Genomic DNA, 27,195 nt, shown 5'->3' on the forward strand with positions numbered 1-27,195 from the left:
AGCATAAAACTAAGTAAAAATGGCTGTGGCTTGCAACTTTATTATGACTGTAAAGTCAAAACAAGTCTATAGGTTAGAGATAAACAGCAAAACCAACATAGTTCTAATTTAACATTAATTTAAGTGTGAGGATGAAGTTTTGTCAAAACTACCTTGCCTTTCACAGCGTGCAATGGTCTGACTGCGGGCAGGGCTCTTTTGCTGTCACCATGTCTGTTTAGAGTGTTTCTGTTCTTCAGTGTCTTTACCTAAACTGCTGCAAAATCTTCCTTCATGCAGTGCCTCCTCGTAGGTTTTAAGATGAGTGGTTATCAGTTTATATCATTAGCCTTCTAGAAGAGTACTTGGTTAAGAGCATCGGTTTTGGGTTCAAAGGCCCTGGCTGTGCCTCTTAGTAGCTCTGTCACGTTGGTCAGGTGACTTAGCCTCTCTGATCCTTGGGTTTCTTATCTGTAGAGTGATGATTAAAGAGCACCTGCTTCATGGGTATGTATGTAGTGAAGAACAAGGGGGACCGTCCATGTGCAGTGCTTAACACAGTCCTGCAATGTTGCATGGCTCCGCAGCCTCTCAATCACAAATTCAGACATGGTCCCTGAAACTGTGGGACTCCTCATTTGCAAGTTGGTCCTCCAGAGCGTTGCTGCCCAGTAGATCTCTGGAAGTGTTCTGTGTCCCTGACAGTGGCCACCCTCCATGTGGGGCTGTGGAGGGCTTGGGTTGTGACTGGTGCAACTGAGAAGCTGAGTTTTTTTGTTTTATTTAATTGTGATGTGTAAGTAGCTAGGGGTAGTGATCACTGTGCCGACAGTACAGATGGAGAGTGTGTGTTGATGTCCTATCATGTAAAATTGAAGATAAGGCTTAAAATGTCACATAGTAAACTTTATGTCTGTGTGTCAATGTGCTGTGGATTTGGAAATCCCCTCGCAGCTGTTCTATGGTGATTTGGCAGTTGTTTTCCCACTTTCCCTTCAGCCATCCTGAAGGCCCTGACTGCTGGAAGATCATTGAGAGGCGGCTAGTCCGGGTTCTTCATATGTGGACTGTTTAGGAAAGTGGCCTGTTCCAAGCTGGCATCTCCTAGCCAGGCTGATATTTATTCCACCTGTACCCAGAGTACTTCCCCATTCATGTCCACTTATCTGCAGATACTCTTGAAAGTGACCTTTTCCATCCATGGTCTTGAGGAGGGCTTCAGGTTAAGGCAATAAATTGTTTGCAGGCATACTCATGAAGTGTTTTTCCTGTGAAATAGCCTGTGTTTACATATTTTAATATGTATATAAAATGCTTGTTCTACCGTATTTGTGATGCTGTATTTGCCGCAGACGCAGATTTGTGTCTGAAGTGACTTTCGTAACTTATTTATGTTGGTTGCTGTCATTTAGCCATTAATCATTTTCAGGTGTTGATTATTCCATCTGGAATGAATACCCTTATAATCTATATGCCTAAATAGCAAAGTCAGATAGGAATGACCTGAGTAAATCAGCTGTCCACAGTGAGAGACGCAGAAAAGGCTGTGTTCCAGGGAAGGAGGGGTTCCAGAGTGGGCAGCTCCCTGGAATGCAGGCTATTAGAACAAGCGCCTCCAGCTGGACTCTTAATTCCCTTTTTTTTTTTTTTTAGTGTGCATTGATTGTATACAGAAAAATATGTTTTTTTTTCCATTTGAATTAGTAGGAGTTAACTCCATTTTGGTAATCATGTAATGCTCTGTTGGTTTTCTGCCTCTTAAATCTCTTCCAGGTTCGAGTTTACCCATAAGAGGCAATCAGGCGGTGCAGGCCAGTTTGGAAAAGTGATAGGTGTGCTGGAGCCTCTAGACCCAGAGAACTACACCAAGTTGGAGTTTTCAGATGAAACGTTTGGGTCAAATGTTCCAAAGCAGTTTGTGCCTGCTGTAGAAAAGGTGCGTTTCACAAAATTGTGTTGTGTTTTCATTTATTAAAATCAGTTCAGTGAGCATGGAATCATAATTCTCTTTTGGTATATTGTCCACCCTGTTCATTTTGGCTGCAGGCCTGCTTCTCTGACTGACTGTTCAGCTTTACTTCTGATGTGAAACTTTCAGCTCACTGAGCTCAAACAATATGGATATGTGCTGTGGCAATGATGGGAAGTCATTTGTTTCTTAATCGTAGTTATCATATTTTTCTTCATAAACGGAAGCTGCTATGTTGCTTGACATCAGCAGTTGACATTTGTTCTGGTCGTTAGGGATTTATGGAATGTTCATGTCCTGTTGTAGTGGAATGACATTAAGATGCTGAACACCTGGGCACCGGGTCATCTTTGCTGCTTGCAGATCAGTGAGCCCCTGGGCTCAGTGTTAGAACCAGTTTTCTAATTTGTAAACTGAGAGTAAAAATACTTGAACCTGCCCCCCTTCACAAAACTGAGATGTTAGACTCTCGCATCCTGGGGAATCATGAGGTGTTCTGCTGTCCAGATCGCCAGATGGGTTCTGAGTGGTTTTGCTTGTTTGTTTTTTAACCTTTTAACTTAAAAATCCTTATTAATGGGCCATTCTTTTGGCTTTAGTGATGGTGGTGGTGTTTTGGTGGGTGGTGTGTACTGTGCACTGCACTCTTATTTCAAGACTGTTCACACACTTCAAGATACATTGTCTGTCTAACATAGGTGAAGGAGAGCTTAGGTATTTTTTATCAAACACAATTCACAGTTTTAAAATGTCAGAAATATACGTATGTGTAGCCATGTGATTGGCTTGACAGGGAAAACTAATTCAATTATAGGAGTTTTATGTGACTAGGTAAAAAAGAATTGCCAGCTTACCAAATTTTACTCTTAAATACGTGTAGCTTATTGTGTATCCATTATATATATCAATGAAACTGGCTTTTTAAAAGGTTGCATTTGGAAAAGTAAAATAACCTTTTAAGGCCACTTCTTACTGGCATGGTCTGACTTCACACTTTGTGTCTTTACAACATAGTGAAGCGCCCTCAAGGCATAGCAGAGATAGGGTGAGTAGGGGCTTCAGACACAGCTGTGAGGTAAACACCAAAGCTGATGCAAGGTTTCTCTTAGGAGGTTCCTTAGATTTGCTCTTCCTCTGTTTCCTCTGTATAAAATCAAGGATCATGCTGTTGCCTCTCCATGGGTTGTGGGTTGAGGGATTCTGGAAGGCGGGGCTGTGAGAAAGTGATTGTTAGCATCCTCTCCAGCTAGCTCACACCTGGAAGTCATATACTTTTCCAAGGGCTTGCTCATCTAGATGCCATAGTACAGACACTTAACGAGTAAATATTTTGATTTAACATTTTTGAGGGATGAAACACGGCATACGTCCTAAGAACAGTGCACTTCTGAACAGGCTAGTGCATCTTTTCATTTGACATTTTTGGTAATGCATCTTGAAGTGAAATCCACTCCTTCCAAAAGTTGTTTTCATTCATTGACAGGGGTTTTTGGATGCCTGTGAGAAGGGCCCTCTTTCTGGTCACAAGCTCTCTGGGCTCCGGTTTGTTCTGCAGGATGGAGCACACCACATGGTCGATTCCAACGAAATCTCTTTCATCAGAGCTGGAGAAGGTGCTCTGAAACAAGGTAAGCTGCCTTCCAGCGCCCACAACCGTGCCGTGTCTGTCCCCTCTGGCAGACCTGCAGGAAGCAATGCTATCCTTAGTCTTTCCACCCAGACACTACATACCACAACCAAGGGATGCGGTAGGTAATGGACAAATATTTATAGAATTGAGTTGACGTGAGGGTTGATTACCGCATTCAAAGCCTACCTAATTCTTCTAAATCATCTGGGTTTTTTCCACGTTTGAATTCATCAATAATCAAGTTCTATTTTTAAAGAGAAGACAAGTGCTCACAATTCTAAGAAATGTTTTAAAAATATTTTAATTATAGACTATTTTTGTTGATTTATTTAATTGTCAAGAAGTTCATAAGTTTGTAAGTTTATTTTTCTTATATCACATTACAAGCAAGGCTTTTAGGCATTTTAAGGATAGCAGAAGATTTCGAAAGAACTCAGTAAACCTTATTCACAATGCAAACTTCTTGTTAAACTGCTAAAATTATCCACCTTTTCCAGAGAATAATACATGTATTAAAACTGATGAACTAGAATCCTCAGCAAGAAGAAAGCAAATGATAACATAGCAGTTTGTTATCAAGGTTATTCAACAAAGGAACTTTAAAAAAAAAAAGTTTTTGTTCTTCTTAGATATACATGACAATAGAGTATATTTTGACATACATACAGGAGGTATAATTTCTCATTCTTATAGTTGTACATGATGTGGAGTTTCACTGGTCATGTATTCATATATGAACATAGGAAAGTTATGTCCAGTTTGTTCCACTGTCTTTACTAATTCCATACCTTCTCCCTTCCCTTCCCTTCCTTCCCTTCATTCTCCTTTATCTAATCCAGTGAACTTCTGTTCTTCCCTCTCCCCTCTTTACTGTGTGTTAGCATCCACATATCAGAGAGAACTTTTGGCCTTTGGGTTTTCTTGGGATTGTTATTTCACTTAGCATGATAGTCTCCAGTTCCATCCAGTTACTAGCAAATGCCGTAATTTCATTTTTCTTTATGGCTGAGTAATATTCCATTGTATATACATACCATTTTTTTTTTTATCCATTCATCTGTTGAAGGGCATCTAGGTTGGTTCAATAGCTTAGCTATTGTGAATTGAGCTGCTCTAAACATTGATGTGGCTGCATCACTATAGCATGCTGATTTTAAGTCCTCTGGGTATGTGCCAAAGAGTGGGTTCACTGGGTCAAATGCTGGTTCCATTCCAAGTTTTCTGAGGAATCTCTATACTGCTTTCCAGAGTGTCAACAAAGGAACTTTGAAATTATGTCCTTGAGCCAGAAAATTCATTCTCTGTTCTGTTTCTTCCATTGCCATTATTTGGTAATTCATTAGTAATGTCCAGATGTGTCTTCACACAGGAAAATTGTGATTCACAAAATGTCAAATATTTTCATCAAAGATGATTGAAATGGACAATAGAGAGTTAGTCACAGTCCCATTCCCTAAACAGTCTGTAAGTCAGGATCTGATTGGTTCTGTATGAATTTTGGATTGTATGATGCCTTTGGCTCAGTTTGCATCTGTGATCAGGTGTGGGGCTGAGGCTGGAGAAGGTTGCTCATTCCGTATTGTTCTTCACTTATATAGGAGCCTTTAGAAATTTATGTTCCAGTGTCCCATTGTAAAATTGAAAAAGGGCTCTCCATTTCCTTCATATAAGCTCTCTATTAAAAATGCCGCTGCAGTCTGTATTATAGAAATTTGGTACAATCTCAAGATTGTGTCAGATGGAAACAGGAAAAATCACAAAAAATTGGATTTATTAAGTATGACTCCTATTAAAATGCCTCTAAGTCTTGACCACTTTAATAAGCCTTCAACTGACAAGTTAGTTAAAACTTTTATATGTTTTAGAAATACAGTGAAAACAAACATGTGTACTGTGGAGGCTCTTACTGGGTCATGGTGGCTTTCCTGGTAGGAGTAGCTTCAGAAAGCCAGATGGTAGTTAAGAACACCATTCTTGTTACCTGCTTCTATGTTTAAATATAATAAGTACGTGTTTATGTCATGATATGCATGTATATCCATGGAAAACCTTGACATTAAACATGATTGCCATCTAGTAGAGGTGCAGAGGAAAACACTGAATTACAGATGCTTCGAGAGGCTTTATTTCCTCCCAGGTTGTGCAGGTGAGCGGGGCCAGCATGAAAAACAAATGGCTTTGGTATTTCTTCATCTGACCCTGTTTCTCCATGATTGAAAGATAAAAGTGTTTGAAACATCACATTTTACCCCATAATTATTATTTGTCAACTAAAGTTAAATAAAATTTAAACATTGGCATAGAATAAAAATTAAAATAGACTTACATTCCTAAAAGAGATAAAAATGTAAAATATCAGTTATGAGGAAATTCTTCCCAAATTTTGTAACAGAAACCAACTTTTTAACACATACCTCTGTTGAATGCCATATCAGAGTTTCCATGTGAAAACATTAGTAAGTGAGCTTAATATAAGAATAGTGTTTGCTTATAAGTTATTGTTATATGATGGCAAAGTGTAATACATTTTATGTATTAAGATTAGAAGAAAAACAGTTTGGATTTTCACGTATTCTGGTCTGACTCAGATTTTAAACTTCGTCCTGAGATTAAGCAATGATGTAACTGAAATCTGAAGTGTGAAATGGGATGTTCAGTTTGGCCCTATTTCTCCCTATTGATGTGACCATTGCCATCATTTTGTGGCCAGTTTTTTTTCCTTCTCTAAAAGAAGCCCTGAACCTGTAGCTACTTTGCAAGAGAAATAAAGGCCCAGCCAAGTCACATTGCCAGCTCATTTGATACCACGGTGTCCTGCTCTTGTCCATTGCTCACCAGCTGTGAGTTTGAATCTTATCTACTGTGTGGCATTGGGCACATCATCTGAGCTTCGCCAGCCTGCTGGGTGGTGAAAATTCCCAAATATTAAATGGGATGAACTTAAAAATATCAATGTACATATTTGGGCATAGTGAATGCCAGGTCCTTTCCCTGTCATACTGCTTTTGACCTAGTATTGTGCCTTACCACCCATTCCCCAACTGGTTGTCTCCAGAGTGGCCATAATAACAGTGATAGCTTACTTAGCTTACTGTGCTGTGGATTATGTGAAGTACATGAATTAGGAAGGTGAATGGCCACATATCACAGTGATCTCATAGCTGAGAAGGTTGCGACTCAGAGCAGTTAGTTGAAGACCCAGGCTTACATGCTGGTTAGTGGTGGAGCTTAAAGTTAAACCCGGGCCACACTGCCTGCTCACACAGCTGCATTAGCACTGGTCTGGCATTATGGATGATCACAAGTGGGTTGAAGTGGAGACATGACCATCTCTATCCACCACTTTGGTTTAAAAGGTCCTATGATAACATTAGTATTTTGACCCCATACTGTAAGAAGCTGCAGACCACGTGAACCTGCTTTTAGGACTTCGCTGCCATGTGGCTTTTGAAAACTGATAGGGTGATATTAGCTCTGGAGTCTTTTGATACAGGGCTAAAGGAAGGCAGAAGGGCAAGGTTCAGTTGAAAATGAATCAGGAGATGGATTTGGGACACAACAGGAAGTTAAATGGAAGGAACAGGGTGAAAGAATATGAGCAGAACTGGACAGGCCACCCTCAACAGTTGGGTGATGGGCACTGAACATGGCCCTTTCCTTCAAAATGTAACCCTTGACAGTCTATTCTTTCTACATTACTGACCTGTTGAAATGGAGGGCAGTGTGTAATTCAGTCTGGACAGCTGCTCACTGCTCTTGTTCTGAGCGCCTTTTCTGTATTAATTATGTGTCTTCAGAGCCAGGGAGATGCTACTGTTTTGCTAACCAAAGAAAATATAAAAATGAAGCTGTGCCTGCAGCCTGGGGTTCTCCGTCTGATTCAGGTGTCTGTGGGGTTTGTCGGAGCCAAGCTAGTGTAACTTGTCAGTTGGTAATATTTTTGTGAGTTCAGGCATTCCTCTTTTCACAAGAAAATTCACTAATTGAGACTATTAGTCAAAGGTAGTTTTGAGCTAGAAAATGATTTTAAGTTAATATTTCTAAGAAATATGAAATCTGCCAGCCACCTGTATCCATGGGTTCTGTATCTGTGGAGTCAACAAACCACAGATTGAAAAAAACTTTCAGAAAATAATTCTAGAAAGCTGAAAAAGGACAACTTGAGTTTGCTTTGTGTTTAGTTTTAGTACTGTGCCGGATCCAGGTGGGTGAGTCCCAGGTGGGCTGTGTGCTCCCACTGTTTGACAGCCCTCAGCCTCCCAGCTCCAGCATCATTTGTCCCAGGTTTTGTTCCTGTACTATGCAGCCAGGCCTGGGATGCTCGAGCTGCTCTGAACAAAGGTACACGCTTTCCCTGTCTGCTCCCTACACGGTACCGTGGATTAGTGGTATGTGCTGGGTGTTGTAAGTCATGTAGAGGTGATTGAGCAATAGTGAGAGGATGTGCTCCGGTGGCGTGCAGATACCAGCCATCTGTGGATTCGCGAATCGTTGGGGTCAGGGTGTCAGTACCCCCCCAACACCAAGGAGAGCTGTGTGTTGCATTCTGTTCTTGTGGTTACTGCACTTAAACAAGGGGTGTCTTTGTTTTATTTTTTTTGCGGTGCTCGGATTGTTTGGAATCCAGGACCTTGGTCATGCTAGGCAAGTGTTCTACCAGAGCCACACCCTGTCCCTAAGACAAATGGGGGAAGGAGCACTAATGAGAAACCAGCCTCTACCTCAGAGCAAAGCCTGTTCAAAGAAGGGGGCATGACCTTTGTCCTTAGAAAAACTGACAGAGCACTCCTAGGCACATACCCACCTTGCCGAGTTGTTTATCTACAAATAACAGGAGAGATCTGTGGAGCCAGGTGTCCCTGACTCAGTCAGGCTAGATGAGGACCCATAGCAACCACCAATTAGCATGAGACAGGGAAATACCTGGGATGCCAGGTGACCCTCCCAGTAGTTTATGGTGGTTGATAACATGTTGGGAAACTGTGTAGTTCAGCATGTACTCCCCTCGTGGCTTAAACCTATCAGTTCAAACGAATCCCCCTCTTGTACTAACCAATCACCCTTACCCAACTTGTTCCCGCCAGTGAATGTGCTAATCATGTTTTAGAGTTGTTTTATGATTTTTCCCACGGTGTGTGATGATTTGCTAAGAGATGCTATGATGTATGTGAAGTCCCTGCCTTCCCCAAAGAGTGTATAAAACTGCTGCAAACCCTGGGCTCGGGGCCTCTCAGCATCACCAGTTGCTGTGTGCGCATGGAGGACCGAGCTAGCTCGCAATAAACGCCTCTTTGCTGTTTACATCGATCTTGGTCTCTGGTGGTCCTGTGTTAATGAATTTATAAGAATGATTTGCTAGTTAAATCAATTCTTTTGGAAAAGTTTTTAAAACTTTAATTTTAAAACAAAACACTTTCTTTGTCAACTTTTCTATCTTGCTTAAAGCCTTATTTGGACGTCATGTAGCCAATCAGGCTACAACATTATTCTGCACTAGCATAACTTCCAAAGTAAGTATAAATATTTGAAGTTTTTTTATACTTTTATCCATATTATATTTAAACATCAGTCAGCATTTGTAACTGTAAGAAGTATTCTGATTATCTATCAAATGGGATAAAAAACAAATACACATTTTTACTACTGGAATGGTTCTTAACATCTAGCCTAGGATCTTTATTTTGTCTGTGAAGAAGCATAAGACCCGAGCAGACTGTTTTTACAGAAGGCATATAGACTTGTTTGAGGTAGAGCAGAAGCTGTAAACGTGTACTTCTGATTCTCAATCAGGTGGTGGAATCATTTAGCCTAGAAAAAGAAAGAGGTGAGGCTTGACTTGATTGTTATCCTAAGCATATGGGGGACACAGTCTGCACCCTCTCCCACCCTGCGATAACTACTCTTTTCTTTTTTTTTTTTTTAATGGTTTTTTGTTTGTTTGTTTTTTAGTTGTAGTTGGACATAATACCTTCATCTCACTTATTTATTTTCATGTGGTGCTGAGGATCGAACCCAGGGTCTCCAGAGTGCGAGGCGAGTGCTCTACCACTGAGCCACAACCCCAGCCCCAACTGCTCTTTTCTTACAGTAAAAAATAATGTCTGCCAGGAACAAACAAGAAGGCTTGGGTTTTCTTTGGTTAGAGACTTACCAATTCATGTCTTTATCCCTGAAGATCTCCAGAGAAATGAGCAACGGGATAATTTACCTGGTATAAAGCATTTGATAAATGAGTTTTAAGAATAAAAATACTGTAATGGAAACTCTAATACTAGAATTAAACGTTGTCTTATTGGAATTTCCACACAGAAAAATGACTTATTGCTACCAGAAAAATGAGTCCAGACCAGATACTTGAAGCACATCATTTGTGTGTGTGTCCCTCCTCTTTCGTGAAGCTGGAAAGGGAAGAGTGTCCAGTTTGTTTAATTGCTAATACACTTGATTTTGTTTGTTTGTTTAACAGCCTTGGCAAATGCAACATTGTGTATTCTTGAACCTGTTATGTCTGTGGAAGTTATAGCCCCAAATGAATTTCAGGGACCAGTAATTGCAGGAATTAACCGGCGGCATGGAGTAATCACAGGGCAAGACGGAATTGAGGACTATTTTACACTGTATGCGGATGTAAGTACTATTGATTATTGATAGTCTTGCCTTTTTTACCCACAGAAAGAAGTCATTTAGCTTTGGTTTTTTGAGATTATAGAGCAAATTTACACATTTCTGTATTGAAATCTTGCCTATATATATATCTGGGAATTTCTGTAATCTGTTGCTAGAGAAATTCTTAAGTGCAGAAGCAAAAATAAGATGCATTCACCTTGGCCAGGCCAATGCCTGGTTTTTAGGTGTAGATTTTTTCCCTCCTTTTAGCTTTATTTGAATAGCTGCTTTATGATATGCTCTCTAGCTTGTTGGGGTAACATTAATTCCCTTGCCTCTCTGTCTTGATTTAAGTCTGGAGAGGAATACTTGTCATATTTCCAAAGCCCCTGTATTATACTGCCACCAGCACACGACATACCAGGAGCCAACCCAGGGCTGAGTGTGGCTCAGTGCTGGGGCTTGCCCAGCACAGATGAGGCCTCATCCACTCCCCAGCACCACAGAAGGAACACAGCCAGCATCCAGCAGAAATTTATATTAACATTTCCACAGAAGGATCACTTCTGAGTGATTGAGCCGGGGACAGGGTGGAGTGAGATGAGGAAGGAAAGGCCATCAGTGGTGTCTGTTCTGTGAAACTAGAAATTGGCTTCCAGCTGTGACCAGGAAGTGAAACAATTTTCAAATAGGGTTTCCACCTGGAATAAGGCAAAAGGGTTTTCTTTTGGCTTTTAAGTCTTTTAAACCAAAAGAAGTGAGTTGAAATCCAAATTTAAGGTATTAAGTAGCCAATATGTCTCTGTATTTTTCTCAGGTATTTTTTAGCAAGCATTGCTAATAACATCTATCGTTTGTTTTTAGGTCCCTCTGAATGATATGTTTGGTTATTCCACTGAACTTAGGTCTTGCACAGAGGTAAGCAAGTGTTTATCTTTACCACAGTGCTCTTCAAAAGATCATCCTACACAGTGATGAGATTTATGAGATTCTGGCTTTACATGATTCCATAGTTGTTAAAAAAAAGTCTCTCTGCCTTTTAAATTCCTAGGGAAAAGGAGAATACACCATGGAATATTGCAGATACCAGCCATGTTTACCTTCCACACAGGAAGACCTCATTAATAAGCACTTGGAAGCAACAGGTCAACTTCCTGTAAAAAAAGGAAAAGCCAAGAACTGACTTTCCTTGTTGTGAGTTTAGTAACTTTAAGTGAATATGCAAGACTTAGATATGATGAATTCCAGCAGAGTGAAATCAGGTTGTTGAAACAAGTTTTAGAAGCACTTCCTATTTTACATTCAGGAGCTTCTATTACATATATTCTAAGATAATTCTATGTATGTCTCAACTCTGTTGGTTGGTTTTGTAGTTCATTGAAAAATCAAATAAAATATTCCTGAAATATACTTAATATTTATTTAAGGGAGAAAGGGATTAATTTCAATTATGCTCCTAAACTTAGAATAGGTGTATAAACCTCCTTTCCATATTTGCTTTTTCATGAGAATTTTCAACATATGGAAAAGTTGGAATTGGAACAGCCATGTACCTTCCATCTAGATTCGGCAATGGGCAATGGACACTTTTGTTAACAGTTTGTTTGTCAAACAATAATTTTATTGTCTGTGTCTCCTACATTGAATTTTTAAGTTATTTTGCTGAAGACTTGCAAGTGAATTTTGTACATTATAATGTTTGATAATGTCATTAATGGGCAGGCCATCCTGTTTAAGAGGGCATGTCATATGTCCCTGCTAGGGAACAGCTGATTCATATATGGCTGATTGCTTCAGTTTATGGATTCTGCACATTTGTAACTGCCTCTGTTTTAGGAGTACATATGTTACTTGCAGTCCTCTCTGAAGTAAAATAGACCTTCACATGTGCTGTTCTGGATTGTGTTCGCCTAAATGTTTCTGTAGCCCTAAATAATAAAGTATGATTTACAGAATTGTTGCCCTGTCAGTTCACTCACCTAGTAAACGCTAGTTGAATTTTGAGTCTACTAGAATTTGTCACATATTCATTGAGATTGTGAGAGAACAAACATTTCAGCTTTGGTTTCCACAATAAGTTAGGTTTTCCCAGGCAGTTCACCATACTATCCCAAATTTCTTAATCCAAAAATTATCTTATACTATACACATCTCCTAGTCTTTTTCCTTACTGGATTATAGAAATGAAATAACTGATTTTAAGTGCTTTTGGTTTTTTTGATTTATAGATTGGACTGTATAATTTAAGATTTCTAGGTTGAAAAAAAAAGGATTAAATATTGAGCACATGTTTTCAAGACATTTGCTGAGTAGTTTGTTAAATGAATTACCTAATTTAATTCTCTCAACCCCATGAGAGAGTTTTTTTTTGCAATAGAGAAAATGAAGGTAAATTTTTGCAAGCCCACACAGCTCATTAAGTGTTAAAATGTATACTTTGGTTGCTGTTGAGGAAGCACATTCCCCACGAACATGTGTTTCTTCAGTGGCATCAGGCCTGGAAAACATGGTTGCTGAGGCATTTGGTCAGCACCTTGAACCCTTCTTGATGATTTTGAATACTGTTCTGCGTGAGCCAATACACAAGTTATAGCAGGGTACATCTGGCCATTAAGAATATCAGAAAGATGGGTAAATTTGGATACATCCTTAATTTGTTAAATATTCTGGTTATAAAGTTGCAGTGTCAAAAAGGACTCTAGGTATCTAATGTATCACCAACATATCATAGGCAGTGACACCGTCCCAGCTTAGGGGAATGTCTTGAACAGCACCCTGTGGAGACAGCTCCAGGACCAGAACCCACAGTCCCTGCTAACTCATTAGCTTAGTGGTAGTTAGTAAACACTACATGCCAACCAAAGTGAGAAGAATGGGAAAGATTAATGAGAGTATTCATAAATGAGAGCTGCTATATTACTCTTGTGAAGGTAACTGCTGCCTGACTTAAGGAAAGACAGCACTGCTGTGTCAGCTGGTAGGCACAGACGAGGAGGTACTGCACGGGTGCCCAGGCCTGACTGCACCCTAAAATCACCGGGGAGCTTAAAGCTAAATACTCTGAAACTTTTCTAGATGATTCCAAAATGCATTCAATGCTGAAGATAACTCTAGAATGGTCTGCACTTACACCCAAGACAGGAAATGAAAGATGTTTGCAATTCAGATGTGACATATTATTAATATTCTTTTGTGTGATATAAGAATTTAGACTATTGGTTCACCATTTGATAATTTTAAGACTTTTTTTTTTTTTTTTCCTGTTACTCATTTCCTCACTGCTTATTCTTAGACTGTGTAGTTTGCAAAATCACTAAAATTGAATCAGTTCTGAAGTTTGGGATTTTTCATGTTTTAGAAATTGGAGTGAGTCTTAAATTTGGCAGTCCCAGAAAGGAGTAAGCTGAGACATTCTGGGATGTAGTCCATTTGCATTGCTGGCACTACAGATTGTTGAATTGAAGCTTAAATTGCTGCTCACCTATTTCAGATAAATAGCACTATAATGCATCATTGAAATCAGTTAATTGTGTTCACAGGAAACTTAGGTGAGCATTCACTCATTTATCCATTCAAATAAGTGCCAGAGAGCATGAGATGATTTTTGTACTCCGAAAGCTAGAAAGGTCACAGAACAGGTCAGAATTTTCTAATCTGGGAAAAATGGGCATGATAAACTAAGATGTAGATGTCCAAGTGCAAAATACAAAGCCTCCCTTGACTTTCAGAAGAACTTGTTAGCAAGTTGTCACTTGTAACGACTGATGCTTCCGGTGGGAAAACTGAAACCTAGTGGGATAAAGTAGAGTACAGGGAAAGTCCTGGCTCCATTTTGCATGTCTTTAAGTTTTTGAAAATTATGAAGAATTCAGACAAGTGAATGTGGTGTTGGATGGTATTATCATTGGCATCAGGGCTTCACACTCATAAGGAAAGACAGCTTAGGGTACTTAGGTTTTCATTTTATGCCAAACCAAATGCAGTAATTTTTCTCTGTAGTTAGCTAGTAAAATCAGTTAGAAAAATCAAGTCAGCAGTTTTAGAGTTTGTGCCAGAAAGAATAGTCTAATGATGATAGTGAGAAAATTTTTAGTTGGTTTAGCTTTCATAAGTTTTGTAAATGAGGTAATTGTGTTTGTATGTTGTTTGCCTGTGTGATTCCCCTTCATAATTGTTACACCAAAGCAGAGTCTGTTCGAGGGTTACCTTAGAATCCTTCCCTGGTTGAATTATGGTCACATTTGCGAGACTGATCTCACTAATGGAAATTCCCCTTTGCCAGTGAAGACCTGGAGAAAGCCGACACACCACTGATTTCCCCCTTTCTAGTCCCTAATGCGATACTAAAAGAAGTTGAAGATCACAGGACATGGAGTATGCTATAATGATGTTGTATTTTTACCGTGGGATGACCCAAGTGCACTTAATCACTGAGCCATATCCCCGGCTCTTTTTTTTTTTTTTTAGCGACAGGGTCTTGCCCCACTAAGTTGCTGAGGCTGGCTTTGAACTCACAATCCTACTGCCTTGACCGCTGGGGTTGCAGGCAGGCGCCACCACACCTGGCAAAATAATGCTCTTGAGAGCTACTTTTGAAGATGATTTAGGGAAAGAACTTTGGTTAGAGAAGTTTCTCTCTTGATTTTTGGCGTGATTAAACATTGTAGATTGTTTTTATATTTTCAAAGAAGTACTTCTTTTTTTTTATTGCATAGGTCGGGAGGGCCCGAGTTGCCTTTAAGTGACCGCATACAGTGCTTCAGAGTACTTAGAACGCTTTAAAACAGTTGGATCTGGGGAAGGTAAATGCAAAGTTGGGGTTTTAAATAGAAAAACACATAAATTAGATCCAATTATCTTTATGAGAGTCCTTATCTTTTTTTGTCTTTTATATCAGTTTTTCCAGTTATCCAATAGTGCAGACTAATAGACCACTCTGACTGAGCGGGTTCGACTTGGGGTTTTTCAACTTCATAGTGGTGTGAAAGTGATATGCCCTGGAGAGAAGCCATACGTAGAATTCTGATCTTCCCCCAAGCTGGCAGTGGGCATGTGCTCACCCCCTTGAAATGCTGGGTGGTACAGGAGCCGGCACTACAGGGTATAGTGTTGCTAAGCCAGGGTGTTTGGTAGGTTAGGTGTATTAAACACATTTTAAACCTGTGGTGTTTTCAATTTACAATGGAGTTTTCAATGTAAAAACCCCATTGTGAGTCAAGTTGTGTATGTATTTTATTATAATTTAAGGTTGATGCTTCCTAATCAATTATTGAGTGAGGAACCTGGCCTAAGGTTCTAGACACTGATAGAAGTGTTCCATTACATTATAATAATTCATAGAGGCAATGATGGTAATATTTCCTGGGTCAGTTCTTTCTGCCTCGGGCAGGTACTCCACTGAATTTGATTATGGTACATGTTGTTTGCTTTTATAAATTACTTAGGCCAACTCTGGATCCAGATTGTCCTTGTAAATGAAGATTGTTAATGTTTGGTATACTTTGAGTTAATGTGTATTTGCAGGCAGCCACTTGATCTAGTGAGATATGGTATTATTTAAAATTTGAATCAAGCAATATTAAGGTTTTTATTTAATTTCAGCTTAGCATAAATGTTGCCTATGCATACAAATCTCTGCAAACACATTTAACACATTTTATTATTTAGAACTATGAACATTTATTTAAAAGTAGATGCCAAGTTAAAAAGGAATACTTGCTTGAAGTAACAAAACAGTGGAATTCCTTAAACAGTTATTATTTTCCCTACAGTTTTCTTTGACTGAAAATATACTTGTTGACATACAGGATAGGAGCAATTGTGCAACATAAAATAATTACAGTATATTAAGAAGAGTAAAGAAATGCAAATTCAGAGTTGAAACCATTGTTGTTGTTGTTGTTGTTTTTTTAATAATTATCAGCCTCTGCAGCAGGTACTTATTGCCTGGATTTCACATTCCAGGGCTGAAACTCCAAGGAGCCCGCTAGTGGGTGCCCAGCATGAGCAGAGCTCAGCATGCCCCTGCGGCCCAGAGCTAGACCACACAGGCCAGCTGAGCAGCAGCTGATACATTTGAGTTTTTGCTGATAGTCACAGGCTCCAGAACTAAAGTAATTGTTTAGGCTAGGAAAGTCATTTTGTCTAGAATTTGGTATAATCAGCTTTTTGTTTCTTAGAAATTACTAAATTCTGTTGGTGCCACAGCAGATCCTTCCTCAGTTCCAGAAGAAGCTTCGACTGGGGTTTGCATCTCTTCACACCGGTACTTCACTTTAAGTGGCTTGCCGGGGTACCAGATCAGGTGAATATGGCAGGGAACGATTTCCTAGGACACAGAGTTATAAAATATTAAACCGCACAGAACTTAAGGTAGAAATACTTCTCTGTACAAGCTTGTGTTTTACCTGTGTTGGGAATTCATGCAGCAGGACAGTGTAATCGAAGTCGATTGCGTGATCACTGGTTTTCTGGAGGAAAAAAACAGAGTGAGTATAACAGAATGGGGAACTTGGACACACATATTCTTGGTTTGGAGGGGTACCTTTACTCTCTGCAGCCTTAAGATTTGAGCCCTATTTCCTTCATTGCATTCTGTATCAAGGTGCATCAAGGTGTGGGTTCTCCCTTTGGTTTTATCACTGAGTAGCACATAATGCTGGTCGGATGTCTTTATCACTTTTCTTTCTGATACTGTAATTTGGGATGAGGGCCGAGGTCTGTGGGGTAGGCTGGCTCTTGGCAGCACAGCTCCTGTGTGCACTACAAGCTGCTGGGTCAGCCCTGCCACCCCAGGCAGCAGCACAGGGAAAGGCAGCCAGCATTTCTGGAGTGTCTGCCAGGGACCCTGTTCTGTGCCCGATCCTGTGCTGGGCACTGCGCACACATTCTTGTGTGGTTCTCCATCCCTCCCAGATGACTCTCCCCAAACCACCTTCGTCATGTACCGGAACCCTTTGTAAACCAGAGTATTGGGGCCTCTCAGTGGACAAGCACTTATCCTCACCTCTTTTATTTATGTGATTTCTATGCATTTTACTAGTAAGCAAGCCAATTTTCTGTTTTCTTTTTGACATTTCCTTTTTTTTGCTGTCAAGTGTACTTATTTCTTTACTAGTAACAATGGAAGACACGAAGAATTTCTTAAAACCTTCAATTTGGAATATAGTTTTAGTATCCTACCAGGTTTTTATTGAGACTATGAAAAAGCAAAAACAAAACAAAAAAAGTTAATTTTGCACTGGTGGAGTTTTCCAAGTCAGGAGTGTGAGTAGGTGTGGAGGGTGCTGCGGGGCAGAACCTGCCTGAGTGAATCACAGGTAGACTGCTTTTCATGTAGTGCTGCTTTGTGTTGCGTGGTGGCTCCTCCCCTGCCTGGCATCGTGCCCACTAGTGTTCACAGCAGGTGTCTGACACGGAGCACCAAGTCTGGGAACTCATCAGAGAAAGTTCCATGTCTTTCAGGAGAGAACAAGCTACAGGAAGTTCCAGATAGAGTCGGCCCTTCACATCCAGGTGTTCTGTATCCAGGCATGCAGCCAACCAAGGGTCAAAATGGTTTTTGAAGTTGTGTCTGCACCAAACACATGTGGGCTTTTTTTGGTCATTATTCTCTAAACATTACAGTATAACACTATTCACATGTCACTGTATTACCTACCAAAAGAAATCTAGACATGACTAAAGTATACGAGGCTATATATGTAGGTTATATGCAAATGCCAAGCCATTTTATATAATAACTTAACATCATGGTATTTGGTATGTGGTGAGGGCCTGGAAACTGTTCCCCACAGACACCAGCAGATGACTGTCAGGCTGGTGGTATTTCTTTGGGGGTATATTTAGCCTTGTTTGACCTTCATTTGGAGACTGTCTTGACCTTGGAAGGAAGTGGCTCTCTTCTGGGATGTTTCACACCAGCTGCTGTCCATGTAATATATTGGGCTTTTGTGCTGTCTGCACAAGGCCTGTTCACTGTTTTTTATAATTTAAAAATTGGTTTTGCTTAGAAACTTAAGAGTGTTTGTTCAGGACAGTATCTGTTTTGCTTTTGAAAGTAGCATTTCTGAAGGAAAATGTGGCAGTCTCCAGATCCTAGGCAAAAAAGAGACAGGTCTTAGAACAAATGCTAGCCCTGCACTCCGTCTGACTCACCATCCTGCTATTGACTCAGTGGCACTCAGTTTATGATGAAGTCTAAAAGGTGATGATTCTTGGAAGCCCTGTGCGTTTGATTGAGAATTCCTTGACGCAGTTGTTGGGACACCTTTTACACTGTAGGAGGAAGCACCCTTGACCCAATCTACAGAGCAGAGCCCCTGGAGAACTACAGGGAGGACATTGCACTTCCCAGTCCAGCAGAGCACAGAGCACCCAGGATGGGACCACCCCTGCTCGGTCAAGCTCTGCCAAGAAGTCATTATTTTTAATATTATTCAGAACAATCTCTTTGGCTTCTGTCCAAATCCTTGTAGTCCAAATTGATGGTGATTTAGTGTGGTATTTTTTAATCACTCAGCACTCTGATCTTCCTGGAAACAGCCTGGATGTGTTGTTTGTCCCCTCCACCTCCCATCTGATAGGGAGGAGGCTGAAGTTCAGATCAGCCATTGCAAGTAGCTTTCTCAGCAGACCAGGTTAGTGGATGGGATGTTGCTGTAACATGCCTGTGGCTTCTGGAGAGTCACACTGGTGGCAGCCACATGCTGCTGGTTATATGGTTGGATGCTTACACAATCTGGCGCCAGTGGAGCAGCTTAGAAGGCATGAGGTCAAGGCTGAGTGCGTGGGAAGTCCCTCTGTCTCCCAGCCAGTGCGTCTCCCTTGTCCTTGACACAGTCCTTGTGGTATAGGGACAACATGGATTCTTCAATTCTAAAGATATAATTTTTAGTGAGGTGGGTCTCATTTTATAGCTGTCTTTTGAATTCTTCCTTTCTTTTCTCACTGAGGCCTTGTTCACCTGGGTTGTGCATTTATAACTTGTCATGCCCTTGCACAGTTGTATTGAAAGGTGAGTTTAACCCCCAGTATAAAGATGATGACCCCATGGGGAGAGTTCTTGTGCTGTTTTGAGTACCTCTAGTCACTTCTGGCCTCTACATTTTGGCTTTACCTGCCCTGTTTCTGTCCCCTAGAACCTTTCTTAGAGCTTTTAAAAACATTGCTTGTTTTGCTTCTTACTTATGTTGCTGCTTTTGCTGAAAGATATGGGAATTCTTGGTGGCCACTGAACAGCAGAATTTGAAAATCTGTGGATGTGTGTGGACAGTACTTCTCATTAAGAGAACTCCTAAAAGAAGATGAAATGCCCATCTAACTGGACACCAACTTCACACTGCCCGGTGAGGTTAGGTTGATGTTAAGGGCTTCAATCACTTTGTTAGTCCTCATTGTAGAACCTGAGAGATGAAATGATTTGCCTTGGGTGACCAGGTCAGTTGCCTACTCAAATATTTATCTAAAATTCAAACCTCACAAGGTTTAAAAAAAAAATCTAAAATTTCTAGTAACCATTCTCCCTCATTTTTTTCTTTTTAATAGTGTAGTTTTCATGTATGTCTCCACTGTCGCACTTGCAGTGAGTCAGACTTACATCTAACTAACACTGTATCCTGAGTAGTCACATAGCATCAACTAGATGGTGATTTCTATTAAAAATCACTCTGTAAGGAGAAGAAAAAGTAAGTAAAGAAGGGCCGTTAAAAGTGGCCTTTTAGCTGGTTGTGGTGGCACACACCTGTAGCAGCTGGGGAAGCTGAGGCAAGAGAATTGTGAGTTCAAAACCAGCCTCAGCAACAACGGAGAGGCACTAAGCAACTCAGTGAGAACCTGTTTCTAATAAAATACAAAACAGGGCTGGGGATGTGGCTCAGTGGTTGAAAATAAAAGTGGCCTTCAGAAGGCACACCAAACTTCCAGATGCTGAAATGCTGACTCATGCTGGCCAAATCTTAGTACTCAGAGAACTCATTGATGACTTATCCAGGGATAAATCCATGAAAAAATGAATTTTAATTTTGGTATATGATGTGAGTTAAAAGTCAAAGTTCATTTTTTAGCAATTATTGAGAACTATTTTAACTTTTTTATAATGCTGGGGATAGAGTCCAGGGTCTTTTGCACAAGCTATGTAGGACTCTATCTCTGAACTATATCCCCAGGCCCCTAAAAAAAAAAAGAATTTTAAGAATTGGTACTTCTGATTAGTTCCACCTGCCTCTCAGGGAAGTTGATTTTGTTTTCTGTGGATACACACCTTCTGCCATATCACACTTGCCTGGCGAAGATCCCAGCATCGTTAAATTCAGTGCTGGGCTCCCTTTGCACCCATGCCCACCCAGAAGAAACTGGTCCTCTGAATCCAAGCCTTGCAGGACCTGAGGGGCTCATAGTGCCCCGACACTCTCAATACCTCCTCTGGGCCTGCTCTCAGCTGACGACTGCCCCCCGGTGAGGAGACGGAACCAGCTGGCACTGAAGGGCAGCTGGCTCCCACATGGCAGCTACCTCCTGCCAGCACCCCACTGCCATCCTCTGGTCTCTAGGCAAACTCTAGTCCTGTCTGAGATCGGAGGTTACAAGGCTCCAGGATTTAGTCCTTCAGCAGCTGATTTGTCTCCCCTACTGCCCATGATCTCATCCAACCCTGTGGCTTCATATACCCCTATGTGGTCGTGACTCCAGCCCATTCCTCCCCGATCAGACCTGTAGGTCTAGGTGACTGCCCAGGCTCTCTACCTGTCTACAGGATTTAGCATACCACAATTCGAGATCATTTCCCCCAAATCTTCCCCAATCAGAAAATGTAAACCCTATCCTTCCAGAATTAGGCCCAAGTTCTAAGATCATCCTGAAGCTGATCATTTTCTGACTCTCGGGTCCAGCCCAGGAGCAGATCCCAGCAGTCTTCCACACCATCTCCACTGCACGCTGGCCTCGCCTCCATCAGTGCAGTAGGCACTGGTCTTTGCTTCTCTCTGGCCTCCCTACAGCCCCTCAATGTAGTGGCCAGAATGGTCCTTTATGAATGGGGTTGTGTCACTCTTCTGCTAATAGGAGAAAGAGCAAAGTTCCAGACTCTTCTAATGACCTCCAAGGCCTTGCAAGAACAGCTGCCCTCCCCATGCTCTTGTCCCCTGCACAGTCCCCTTCTCACTCCATCCCTACCAACCTCACCGCTGCCTCTCCATCCCAGCAGCCACACCTCTGCCTGAAACCCCTGGGCTCCCTCGGGCCTCTGCTCAGCTCAGCCTCACTTCAGGCTGAAGTAAGTCTCCTATTAAGACCCAGAACCTCTGTCTGCCTTCTCTATGTAGCACTTACACATGTGAAGCATACTTATGAGTTCACTGTCTTCTCTCCCTGAATTCTTCTCAGTGAGGGCAACAGCATTGTTCCTACTCACTGTCACATCTTCAGTCCCTTAAATAATACCTGGCCTGGTGCAGGCATTCATGTACTGTTGAGTGAATGAGATGCAGATGATTCACACAACTTCGGTCCAAGGACACCACATTGTTGGGTCTCGGGTGCCAGGGAGCCTCAGAGTCCTTACCCACTGCTTCACCCTGCTGAGCTGTAACGGGTAGTAGTATGAAAACTGGGTGGTCCTTTCCCACATCACGTAAGAGCTGCCAAGAACAGCCAAGTCCCAGATGGGTCTCACTGAGGGATCGATATTTCCGTAATCATCTAAGAGGGGGGAAAAAGCATATTAAGGCATTTTTTTTAGACAAAATTCAGAATTTCAGTCATGATTAAGGTTCAGATTTGGTCATATCAGGTCATCTCTCACAGCAAGACCTTGGGGCAGACCTGCGATTGCTGGCATCTGTGTTGACTTGGAGACTTGGGCCTCACCTAGCCACGAACATCCACTGGGAAACAACTCGGTGGCTGTAATGATGCTGAAAGTTGACCTAAAGCTGTTAGGGGAGCAGCATTATTCATTGGATCAAAAAAGGCTGGTGATCTCCTTATGACCTGGTGGTTGGGTCTTTCCAAACTCATTGCTTCCTCGTCTGCTGAATGGCTTTCTCTCACCATTGGCTTTAAATCTAATCAGTGATTGGCAGCATCTCTGCCACTTCTTTTGAACACTTGAAGAAATCAGATGGGTTTTTCCTGTGGCCTTGGTTTTGCACCCAAAAATCTATAATTTGGAAGACATTTTTTAAACCTACTTGATATGAGACTGCTATGATTATTGATTTGCACATGAGGTTTGCACATGAGGTGTACCCCAAAAGCTCACATGTGAGACAATGCCAGAGGTTCATAGGAGAAGTGATTGGGTTGTGAGAGTCAACCCAATCAGAGATTTGATCCCCTGATGGGATTAACTGAGTGGTGGCTGAAGTGGTGGGTGTTCCTGGCGGAGGTGGGAACTGGGGTGTGGCTTTGGGGTATATATATTTGTATTTGGCAGGTGGAATCTGTTTTCCTGATCACTGTGATGTGAGCTGCTTTCCTGTGCCACCCTCTCCCACCATGACATTCAGCCTCACCTCGAACCCTGAGGAGTGGAGCTGGCCTTCTATGAACTAAGACCTCTGAAACTGTGAGCCCCCAAATAAACTCTTCTTCCTCTACAATTGTGCTGGATGGGTCTTTAAGTCAGAGCAGCAAAAAAGCTGACTAAAACAATTATTACCTTTCATGACTTTTAGAAACTCAAATCTCAGTAACTTAGAAGATAACTTTCATGAATCATCATTGTATGTGGAGACAGTCTATTAAGACAGTCATAGCACAATATGTGAGGGATGCCTATAAGCTGATTTGGAAACTCATTCTTCTTGGCTGAATAATTTTTGTATAAATTCCATTTATTGACAGTCCTTGGCTTGGCTGGCTTAAAATGATAGGCAACTCCAGGATTACTCCTTTTATCTTTGTGTGAGACAAGATGGGTCTCTGCCTCCACTCAGGTGGCACAGAGATGCAGTCATGTATTCCTTAAGACAGGCAGGAGCAGCGCTCTGAGGGAAGTTTCTCTGGACTGGAGAGGTTTGGGGGAGGCTTTACAGAAATGAGATTTCACCAGGCTGTGGATTCCTGTCACCTATGTAGGTGGGAAGAGCACAAGCTACTGAGTACCCCAAGCTAGAAGGGCATGGGCAGGGTCAAGAATATAAAACGCGCTGACCGCACATGCAGTACCAGGGGTGTGCACTGAGTTGTAGGCATGGGGTGATAACTTGGTTCTGTCACAGGACAGATAGGGGTGACTGAAATCTACAGACTGGACAGGAGGCTCCTGCTGTGGTCCTGGAGGAAGCCCTGTGGGCATGAAGGATGCTGATGGTGGGTCCAGGGTACTTCCTGGAGGTAGGCTTTATCAGAAATGGTGGCCAGGTATTAAATGTTAAAAAGTGACCAAAGAGTCCAGTCGCCAAACTCCAGGAAAGGAGTAATATTCAAATAAATGACCAGAAGTGCAAACCTTCTGGGTGGAAACAAGCTGAGTGTTAGGCTTATTAAATACAGTGTGAGATGAGCTGTGGGAGTAGATGACATAAAATGCCACAGCCAGATCAAGGAGAAGGACGCCCACTGGTTTGGTGATCTGGTGGTCTCCAGCGACCCAAGAGAGAGCAGCTTCTGTTATGTACATAGCTCAGAAACTGGCCAGGAAGAGGCAGTGTGTGTGGAAGGAGGTGAAGCCCTTGGTCAGTCTTGGCATTGCAAGATAAGGAGATAAGGAGGCTTCAGAGATAAGGAGGATATTGATGGGCATAGTCACAGAAGCAGCAGAAAAATTGGAATCAAGAATTTATCAATTAAAGGAGGGAACTGGGAGAGACCAAGATGGGGTGTCTGGATGTGCAGGCATCTCAGGCTAGCCAGCAGAAGCGAACTCCAGATGCCAGGGAGCTGTGATGTGACCTGATGAAGGCTGTTGCAGAAAGGAAGTTCTAGACGGTGCTTCCTGGCTGCACACACCTTCATGAAGGGACTTCTGTTCGCCCCATGTTGAGTGGCTGACCAACTGGGATTTCAGGACAGCACTGTTGGTGATGCTGTTCCCTTGCTTTATTAAGGTCCCTTCCCCCTCATCTTCGTTGACTGATACCTCCCCCTCTCAGGTTCATCTTACAATGCTATGAATTTAGATTGGGGACATCACATCCATTCCCCTTGGAGATAGAGAAGTCTCACTGGACACTGGGGCCAGCGAGGATGTGGAGAAGGTAACTGCTCCCCACACAGAGGGGCTTTGGCTCTGTAGGTTCTTCCTGTGTGCTTGGGATCACCTATGGGGAGTCTACCCATTCGTTAGAGAAAGTGACAGTTTCACTTATAATAAAAATAAGATAACTGCCTTTTAAAGGGAAAAACAATGTGGAACAAAGTTAGATCCTCATAGTTAAAAATTATGCACAGTAGCCCAGTATCATGGACTGATTAATACTGAACAGAATCTGCTAGGGTCTGAACTAGACATTCCAGGGATATCACCATACTCTATTCACTTTATCTAACCTTTGTAGTTTTAAAGTAGATAATTGTAGGTCCATGGACAGGCTATACATAGCACATAAGCGTCTTGAGTGCAGAGCTTGCAAGTACTGTTGATGAGCAGGCGCCTTCTTAGGATTTTCCTGAAGGTTCGTAGTAGCACATTGTTAGAAAGTTATGGAAGCTCTTATGTGTGTACAGGACTCACTAACTGAACAAGAGCCAGTAGCATGTGCTATTGAAAAGTAACCCAAATGTAGTGATCCTGTGCAAATATTCAAAGAAAAAGGCCTGTATAATTTTTGAATTTGTGTCTTAAGGAAACCAGATAAGCCCCGTTTCCCAAACTGAAGGGGAAAATATCCCTTAACAACTAAGTGCTAAATGTTAGTCATTAGCTCAGTTATTTCAGGGACACCAAGTAGAAACACATTCTTGGGTTTGGAATTGCTCCTCATAATTTTTTGACACAGCATTCAATCCACATTGTCAGGAAACTGATGTGTGAGAATCATCCATGGCTCTGAATCTCAGAACACAAGCAGTGTTCCACATCTAGCTCTCAAGAGCATCTGGTCAGTACCAGCCAGCCAATGCGGACAGACACCTTGGGCCTGGAGCCTGCAGTCCTCTGGAGCCAGCCTGGGGTGTCTGGGCAAATGAGCAAATCAAGGGGGAGGGGGTGTGTGGTAGGGAGTAGGGGTCAGATGGCAAGCTTGATGCCCAAGTGTGAGTCGAGAGACGACTTTCGTGGTTTTAGAAATTGGATTTGCCAGTAAGTGCCAAGTCTCAGCTGCTGCCCACACACTGAGTACTTGGACAAATGAGCTCTGCTACTCTTCAGCTGAGTCACTGTGGAGAGCGGGGCTCAGCCATTAGAGACGGCACCACTGCCATTAGCCACTGCCCTGAAATTAAATAATCAGGGCTTCATCCAGCACCCCAGAGACAGCCACTCGCTTGCCTGCTGCACAGGGCAGAGAGGAGACAGGAGGGTGGCTTCTCACCTAGTTTCCAAGGCTGCCACCAAAGATCTCTGGAAGGGCCCCTCAAGTTCTGAACTGTACCCTGAAAACCACCCCAGGTCACATTCTGTGGAAAAGATTCCTTTACCCCCTACCTGGGGCTCAGTTCTTCCTGGGCCCTGCTTCACAGGAGCTGGCGGGCGGAGGCCTCCCAACTTCTGGAGTAGTTACTCTGTTGTACTGAGATGAAGAACAGAAAAAGATACCTCGGAATTCTAATTGAGGAGGCGTGTCATGATCTGGAGCTCAGTTGAAGAGTCACTTTAGGGATACATTTAAATGAGCGCTCTCTAAGATTCAGTGACTACACAGTCAGGAACACTGGACAGCAAAGACTGGTTCGTACCAGGTATGCCGCCCACGGTCAAGGCATCCTTCATTTGCTTCAGCTGCTCGTACAGCAGGTGATCCTCTTGTAGTGTTCTGTTTTTCTCACTGAGCCCTGTGCAGGTCATGGTGATGGCTGGTCTGGGTTTCTGATTCTGGAAAAACACTCGAGCAAAACATTTCCCCAAGCGTGGCTTACCGTCCTGAAGTAGAGATGGTGGCATTAAGCAGGATGGTCACTTACCGCCCCACCCTCACAAGACCGACAACCCCTCGTGACACCAGGAGCGCCCTGGCTTTGCAGAAAGTGAACTTTCACACTTTGCATTCATCTAAACTTGACGTCTTTATAATAATTTTGGCCTAGTGCTGTCTGTGGAGCGCTGCTTGACCCAGCTGTAGGGTAGCAAATACCTTGCCCTCTTCTGTGGACCAGCGTAATGCTTAGCTGGATGTTGAGACTGTTCCTCTGAACAAAAAAGTCATGCTGTCTTATGAATTAGCTCCTTTCATTCTAGTTTTAAAGACTAAGATGCTAAATTTTAAAGAGAAGTCTTCTGTCTCCCAGCTAGTAAGTGGTAGGCCAGGATTTGAGCGCACTTCTAATTTAGTTCAACTTACTGAGGTTGAACTAACCCCTCTGTGCTGCTCTAGATCTAGTCGAGAGGTGGAGGCACAGGTCCTCTGCCTGGGCTGACCAATTGCCTGGACTGCGCTGATCCACATTCATGTGTAAGTGGAGATTACTGGGTGTCCTGGGAGCACTCTCAATTATCCAGCTCAGAGACATCACAGTTTCAGTTAAACATGAGGTATGATTCATTTCTAGGGCAGTCAGTCATTCTTCACCCTTTCAGGTCACAGATTCCTTAACCTGATAATAAAAGCCAGGGACCCTGTTCCCAGAAAATGCACTTGATCATACCGTCAGTACCAGGCCTAGAGTTTGAGGCACTCTGTGGGCCTCATACCAGCCATGGGCCCCTAGTCAGAATCTCTCCTTAAAAAGTGGATGCAATGACTTCTTCAATTCTAAAGTTTAAACAGGGAGGAATCCCAGTTAAAACCACCACCAAAACAAAGCCCACAGGAAGATCAGAGGTGGATCTACTAAGAAAGCCTATTTCCAGAACCAACTCAAAACATCATGGTGGGCTTTCCAGTGGGCTGCTTTCCCCTGTGAGTACCAGCTT

The 27,195-nt window shown here is 42.2% G+C and overlaps 2 protein-coding genes across 2 annotated transcripts in view; one reads left to right on the plus strand and one right to left on the minus strand.

The window, feature by feature from the left end:
• Gfm1 (G elongation factor mitochondrial 1) overlaps positions 1-12,139 on the plus strand; it is a 41,074-nt gene extending 28,935 nt beyond the window's left edge. The window contains exons 14-18 of the mRNA XM_027933823.2: positions 1,753-1,915; positions 3,432-3,576; positions 10,045-10,205; positions 11,049-11,102; positions 11,236-12,139. Of these exons, the coding sequence (XP_027789624.1) occupies positions 1,753-1,915; positions 3,432-3,576; positions 10,045-10,205; positions 11,049-11,102; positions 11,236-11,367 (655 nt within the window). The 3' untranslated portion in view covers positions 11,368-12,139. The remainder of the gene's footprint in view (positions 1-1,752; positions 1,916-3,431; positions 3,577-10,044; positions 10,206-11,048; positions 11,103-11,235) is intronic.
• A 3,607-nt stretch (positions 12,140-15,746) lies between these two features.
• The window catches only part of Rarres1 (retinoic acid receptor responder 1), a 35,392-nt gene continuing 23,943 nt past the window's right edge, over positions 15,747-27,195 (minus strand). The window contains exons 4-7 of the mRNA XM_071614925.1: positions 26,022-26,205; positions 21,745-21,881; positions 16,592-16,654; positions 15,747-16,512 (exon numbers count right to left, since the gene is read on the minus strand). Of these exons, the coding sequence (XP_071471026.1) occupies positions 16,360-16,512; positions 16,592-16,654; positions 21,745-21,881; positions 26,022-26,205 (537 nt within the window). The 3' untranslated portion in view covers positions 15,747-16,359. The remainder of the gene's footprint in view (positions 16,513-16,591; positions 16,655-21,744; positions 21,882-26,021; positions 26,206-27,195) is intronic.

The sequence above is a fragment of the Marmota flaviventris genome, chromosome 8 (assembly GCF_047511675.1).
Source record: "Marmota flaviventris isolate mMarFla1 chromosome 8, mMarFla1.hap1, whole genome shotgun sequence".
Classification (NCBI taxonomy): domain Eukaryota; kingdom Metazoa; phylum Chordata; class Mammalia; order Rodentia; family Sciuridae; genus Marmota; species Marmota flaviventris.